Source organism: Hoplias malabaricus, chromosome Y, assembly GCF_029633855.1.
Source record: "Hoplias malabaricus isolate fHopMal1 chromosome Y, fHopMal1.hap1, whole genome shotgun sequence".
Taxonomy (NCBI): domain Eukaryota; kingdom Metazoa; phylum Chordata; class Actinopteri; order Characiformes; family Erythrinidae; genus Hoplias; species Hoplias malabaricus.
In genome coordinates this window covers 15,174,535-15,181,456 of record NC_089820.1, presented here as the reverse complement: position 1 = coordinate 15,181,456, position 6,922 = coordinate 15,174,535, and the positions used below count along the sequence as shown (strand labels likewise).

General features: G+C 39.2%; 1 protein-coding gene across 6 annotated transcripts in view; it reads left to right on the top strand.

The window, feature by feature from the left end:
• Positions 1-679: 679 nt before the first annotated feature.
• Positions 680-6,922, top strand: part of LOC136678034 (glutamate receptor ionotropic, NMDA 1) — a 28,990-nt gene continuing 22,747 nt past the window's right edge. For all 6 annotated transcript variants that reach the window (XM_066655805.1, XM_066655803.1, XM_066655802.1 and 3 more), the window contains exons 1-3: positions 680-1,380; positions 3,578-3,712; positions 5,400-5,576. In XM_066655805.1, the coding sequence (XP_066511902.1) occupies positions 1,132-1,380; positions 3,578-3,712; positions 5,400-5,576 (561 nt within the window). In that variant the 5' untranslated portion in view covers positions 680-1,131. The remainder of the gene's footprint in view (positions 1,381-3,577; positions 3,713-5,399; positions 5,577-6,922) is intronic.

The following is a 6,922-nucleotide window of genomic DNA, read 5'->3' as shown; positions in this document are numbered from 1 at the left end:
ACGTCATTCAGAGTGGGTTGATTTGAAACACTGTTTTCTGACAGGCTTTTTCTCTAAGATGTAAATCATTTAAAAACAAAAGCAAAGCAAATGAATTACATGCAGGAAAGTGTGAAGCAAATTTTTCAGATTTACCATTAATTAATTAATTAAATGGCTGCATTTTCATTGTAGACATATTCATAATACCAGTGTAATCTGAGTTGTTTTCTCCATGCACAATTTCCCATTAAAACACTCTGAATCTCAATGACTGAATTGTGTATCTCTAAAGAATCAGAGGAGCGTAATGGAGGAGATTTGTATTTTAGGACAGCTCTTGACGTCTTCTAAATAAATGGCTCTTTAATAAAGGCAGCGTTTCAGTGTGGAGCAATGGACACTCAGATGAGCCGTCGTTGTGTTGGAAAACCTGTTGTAAAATGGTTTTAAAGAAGCATTTAATGATTGTATATAGAGCCCAAAAAAGTGTTCCACGCATAGAACCCGTTTTGGTAATATAGTTTAATAAATATAATGCAATAATCTATCATGACAGGCGCGTGAAGTAGAGAGGCTTATGGTTTCTCCCCTGTGACACGTTTTCATCGCGTTCATGCAAATATTTTCGAGACTGCTCGAGCGTGTGAGGCGTAATGAGGGCGGGAGCGCGCGTCAGTGCGCGGGCACGGCGGCAATCAGTACCAAGGACAGCGGCGCGCTCCTGAGCGCCAGGTCACTACAGAATTCTGCATTGTTTTCACTTCAACTGAGGCAAGAAGACGAGCTGCTTTCGAATTGTTTCTTCTATTCCGCTCCGTATATTCATCACTTGTTTGTGAATTCAGCTTCACCGCGGAGTGAAAGAGCAGACAGTGGTGAATATCAACAGGAGCACGCGTCGTTAACACCAGCCTTTGCTTAACGGGCTGTTAACAGGATTTTTTTTTCGTTTAAGAATTGCCTTTGCACAAAAACAATTGGACCATGCACGTGCCCACAACGTGAATACGTTCTTGCTTTCAGCTCAAGGTTGAGGTGGGTGAACCTCTATGGAACAGCTCAGGCTCAACAGGGCTCAATGACTGTATGATTTTAGGACCGTGATCTGAGGCAAAAAGGACAACAACAAACAAACAAAACAAAACCATCATGCGTCTGGTTCTGTTCGCCTTCCTCGTGTCGTGCTCGTGCGCTCGGGGCGGCTGCGAGCCCAAGATCGTGAACATCGGGGCCGTGCTGAGCCAAAAACGCTTCGAGCAGGTGTTCAAAGAGGCAGTGAGCCAGGCCAACAACATCTACGGCAAAGACAAGTTCAAAATGAACGCGATCTCCGTCACACACAAACCCAACGCCATTCAGATGGCACTCTCCGTGTGCGAGGACCTCATCTCCAACCAGGTAAAAGTGCAAACATTGCCCACTTTACACTGGACTCACTCTCTACTACTACATATCATCACTGTCAAAAAGCCATATGTCGATTTTTCTACACCCTTTTGAATCCAGCAGTTCTCTCGCACCAAATGGACCAGTAGAAATGCTCCAAATGATAAGGAATGAAACCTGGAATGTAATCTCTGTGTGTGTTTTTCTTTGGGCAGAGACGATTTGACTGGTTTAATCCTAGAAGGATTTAGTATAAAGTACTGCATTTTTGAAAGGAATAACAGCTGCCATGATAAGCAACATATTTCTCCATTAATCACGGGTATTAGACCCTGATATTCATTTGAAAGTGGTCTAATTTGCAATACAACTCTTCCCAAGTATCGCTACTGTAAACATACTGTATTGTACTGACTTCCCAGCTGCCAGTAATTTATGGAACTAACATTACATAACAGTAACATTAAAAGAAAATACTGCTGCAGAATATGTTGTTTTTCTAGAATGAAAAATTAATGTCTACCTGTAGGATCAGACTGCATAGGTTTAATTCAATACTTAAACAAAAGGGCAGGGTTGTTTGCCAGATGATTCTCAATAGTATTAGGTGTTCTTCACTGTTCCCCACAGATATGACAGAAACATATTTAAATGGCTCTTTATCACAGAGAACTGAAAAAAAAATGATGCACTCAAATTGTTAACAGGCATATTTATAAATAAATATTTTTGAATCATTTTGCCTAAAAGGCTCATCTTTTTCCATTTAATTATGCTTCAATGAGCATCACCTCGGGCTTGTATGAGGAAATTTGCTTTTCATTGTGTCACTTTACAAATAATCAAATCAGGTCAACTTAGCTGTATTACCAACTCAAACTACATACAAAGAACAATACAAAGAAATACAATATTCATTGTGCAATATACATTGTGCAGGGATTATTTGCCTTGAGGAAATATATAGCAACTATGCAGCTCACTCAGCCTATTAAGACCACTGCATCTAAATTGAATGGTTCAGTTTAGGGAGCCAATCACTATATACCCTGTTTATGGACATTCAACAGGATCCACTACAATGTCATATTTCTGAGCAGATATGTAGAAGTTGAGATTTCCAAACCAGCTGTAGAGATTAACGGCTGTGCTTATAAGATGGTTGTGGGGGGTATTTAGCTTTGAGGTCCCTGGTGGCCCATTATGGTAGTGTATGAGGGTTCGCAGAGCGGTTAATCAAACACTTAAAGCAGTATGGAGGAGTTGTGCACCTTTCAATGAAAAATGTAAAACGAGGCCAACATGGCGTCGCCCCACGGATAACAGCTGCTTTGTTCTGGTGGGAAGAGCACAGGCAGAGTATTATAGAAAGATGGAGAGAGAGAGAGAGATTAGAGTCCAACACAGCAGCATGGATTATCATACATGCACTTACTCACAGACCACACAAACGCACACTAGTTTGTTTCATGTGGCCTTTTTCACTGACTTATTACTGTACACAATTCTGTCACTTATCTGCTCCTAATTCTTAATGTTGTGGGTTTATACAACAAAGACTGTCACAGTTTATCTCCCAACCTCTATCATTTTACTTTTAAAATCAAGTTATGTGCCTTTAAAACTGAACTGATACAGATAAATGTAACAGCATGTAAAAACAGGTAACATTGCAAGGTTACTCACTGCAGTCATGCCACATTGACCTAAGTGTTTAAATCTGCCTACTTTTTTTAAAGCTAAATCTCAAATCCTAAAACTATTGATTTCTACACACAAATGGTTTAAATGGTTAAATATAAAGGGTTTCCATAAGGCATATAAAGCAAATTTTGGGAGTAGACACCATTATTTCATGGCATACAGTGTATAGAAATGTGTAGTCCTTTCATTGTAGGTCTATGGCTTTAAAAATATACTTGTGAAATGATGAAATCTTTATGATGAAAGGAACATTATGAACAAGAAATCAGAGATTTCTGTGATGTCAAAGGTGTATCATTATGTCAGAACCATATAAGGAGGCCAATTAATTGTTCAGGGTCCAGTCCCCCACCAAAGATTCCCACTGCTTCTCTAGTAAGGCCAGCAATAGAAACATTAATATTTATACTGCTGTATTTGAGATACCAGGTGCTGATATTTAGTACAATTACTTTTCATATTTCTACTTTATATTCTCTTTCTAATAACAGTCCTCCACCCTCAGGTTTATGCCATTTTGGTGAGTCATCCACCCCAGTCTAATGACCATCTGACCCCAACACCAGTGTCCTACACTGCCGGATTCTACCGCATACCAGTGGTGGGACTTACCACACGCATGTCCATCTACTCGGACAAGGTGAGTGTGTGTGCTGTTCTGCAAGAGCACAATGGCACCAGGACCTGGGGCATTCACTGCTGAGCTCCCATTTACATTCCTCCTCCATCCTGCTCTCCTTGTCACAGATGCTATCTGTCCTTGTCAGCTGTCAGTAGAGTTATCTTTTTAAATGTGTCCCACATAAAAATCTGCATGTCAAAATACTTACTAGGGGGGACTGTTTTATATGGGTGAATCCTTGAGCAAGTATGGTCAGCTTTATTTAATTTTTTTGTTGATTTATTGATTTCGTATTGAAGGGGTGGGGCTAGGTCGAATGATTATAGGTCACAATAACCCAGCCTGTGACAGAGAGAAGCACCAGCTATAGGTAGTAAATATTTTGATTTGGGAGGTAGCTAATGTACCGTCATACAGTGTGACTGTCCTCATTTTATTATACTGAAATATATAATAGCTGAATATTTTACCGAGTCATATAAAAATAAACGACATGGGCTGATGTTAGCAACATTAGGATGTATGGCAGTGAGCACATCCGGGCTTTAGCCTACACAAGAATGCACAACGACCTGCACACGAATCCAAAACAATTTACTATATTCACTTTAAACCTTGATAAAGCGTTAATAATACAAAGTAAGCTCCAATCCACCATTAAACGATGTTTCAAACGAAAACAGCATGAGACTTTTTGCCTTCTTTCTAAATAGAGCTGCTTTGTTTTTAGCCTTGCTAATGCTAGCAGTTAGGCTACTACCTGTTACGTGTAGATTTAATATTATATATAAACACGACTGTTGTTTGTTTATTTATTTATTGTTAGAGTACATATCATGAGCATGTCTGTTTGGAAACTAAAAGTGTTCCAAAACAGGCACATTCACACAGCCAGGATTTCTTACATCACAAACCTAGGACCCAGTCCAAGTCAACTTGCAGGATAGGCTTTAGAGATGCTGGCAGGCAGTGGAGTGTAAGCGTGGACTGATTGGATATTTTTAGATCCACCTGCACTGAATGAATTTGAAAGTGTTGAGTTTTATCTAAGCTAATTTTAAGGCGTAAGGAGATTTTTTTATGTTAGTTTGATTAACATGGAAGAGTTATTAATGCCTTAATTGATGGAGGGGATTTTTTAAAACAAAATATTAAACTGGGAAACAGTTGACCCTAGGGAACACAGGGCCTTGGGGAAAATAAAACCCTGCAAACATATATATCCTCCCCATATTTGTGTACCACAGAGAGCAATAGCAACTATTTAAAAGTACCAAACCTTTTCCCCAAAACAGACTTATGTTTAAACATATTCATTTAAAGTTTAAGCTGAAAGATGCTGAATATACTTATGCTGCAGTTCTATGAAGTAGTTTATATCTTGTAATTTTTGATCATCTCTATGTTTTGGAAAGTTAGCAAATAGAACATTTAGAACCAGAACTCTTGTTTCCCAGAAGTAGGTTTTCCGCAATGGAATGCTATGTTTGAATTATTAAAATGTATAGAGTCTGACTTACAGCAACACACTAGCATTTTGAGCGTTTTCCCTTGTGGCATGTTGACTGAGTGAAAGAAGGTAGCTGGAGTTTCTGGTGAATTAATTACAGTTAAAGTAATTAAAAATCTCTAGACTGTTGCAGCCTGCGAGGCTTTTGCCATGCCTCTGGAGGGTAACCAGTCTCTCTCTCTTTAATTTTTTCAGAGTATCCATCTCTCTTTCCTGCGTACAGTTCCTCCCTACTCTCACCAGGCTCAGGTCTGGTTCGACATGATGCGCGAGTTCCGCTGGAACCACATCATCCTGATTGTGAGCGATGACCACGAGGGCCGTGCGGCCCAGAAGAAGTTGGAGACCTTGCTGGAAGAGAGGGAGACGAAGGTGAGGTGCAGGGAGTCACTGGCACGTATGGGTGCGTGCTGTGTGTGTGTCAGTGTGCACCTGTAATCAGTACCTCAGAGGTCCTCTATGTACGTTAACTGTTTCCTTTTCTGTTTGTAAACACATTTCTTTCCATTGGCTAACATTATTTATGCCAGAGGCATCAACAGCGTCTTAAGTGGTTTTTATCTGCAGAACTTTGTACTTTTTCTACTCATCTCACATTGCTTTTTGCCATAGTCAGATTTCTCCTACGTGTCTTTCGATCCACAAACAGGAGCAAAATGAGGGACTTAACCTGGGGCTGTGCAAAAAATCAATGGCAGGGACATGTGGGTATTTAATTACAGTGTGTGGAAGGCCTGAGGGCTGTGGGCATTGTGTGGGAGATTTTTTTCCCCCAGATCTATCCATTATGTTTAAAGCTATAGCTGATGCCTGTTGTCTTTAACAGTTTACTTGTAGTATTAAATGATAATACCATAGTGTTACTGTTTGTGGACATTACTGCTATCTTTATAGATTTACAATCTTTTAGGTGCTATGCTACTAACCCTAGCTTTTCAGAAACAGTCTGTGTATGTGCAGAGCAGAATGCTTGTATCTCTAGCCCTCTGAATATATTTGGAATAGCCTCAATGTCATTGTAATGTCGTTTGCAGCAATGGCAGCCTCAAGGCCTGCTCATTTTAAATGCAGCTATCTCTTGCTATTCCAGAAAACCCATCAGGGAAGCTTGAACCTCATAAAATCAGAACAGGCTGCTTGCGTTTACTGTCTGATTTTAACAAGGCTCTGTCAATGCTGTGATCATGTGATTATTGAAATGATGATGAGTTATGGTTTTCATTAGTTTTGTAACACATTAGGTTGGGCAATGATATCTGAACCATATTGCTAATGCCAGATATTTGCTTAAAACGTCCATTGAATGGGTGTTTAGATTTGATTAGTATTTCAAAATGAAAAAATAGTGGTTATTTTGCTAAGCAAGAGCAGACCATTTAGATGAGTATTCTCTTTTACATTTGTACCCATGTAGAAATCATGTTTATATATTTTTGTCTGGAGATAAACTAGGTGTTTCTAGTCCCAATTTCTGCATTTTATACATGGCACTGTTAGCTAATCAATATATATGTATGGGAAGTGTACTGGATACCAATAATATCCCTTAATACGTATATCAGTGTGTCTTTAGTAATTTTGTGTCTTCAGTTTTCTGACCCTGTGATATGAATTATAAATGTGTGAGTAGCTGTTGAACAATTAGTCAGTATTTTATTGATCAGTTTGCTTTTAAACTTGCATAAAGATGCTGCTTGGTACTTGCATGTTGTAAAACA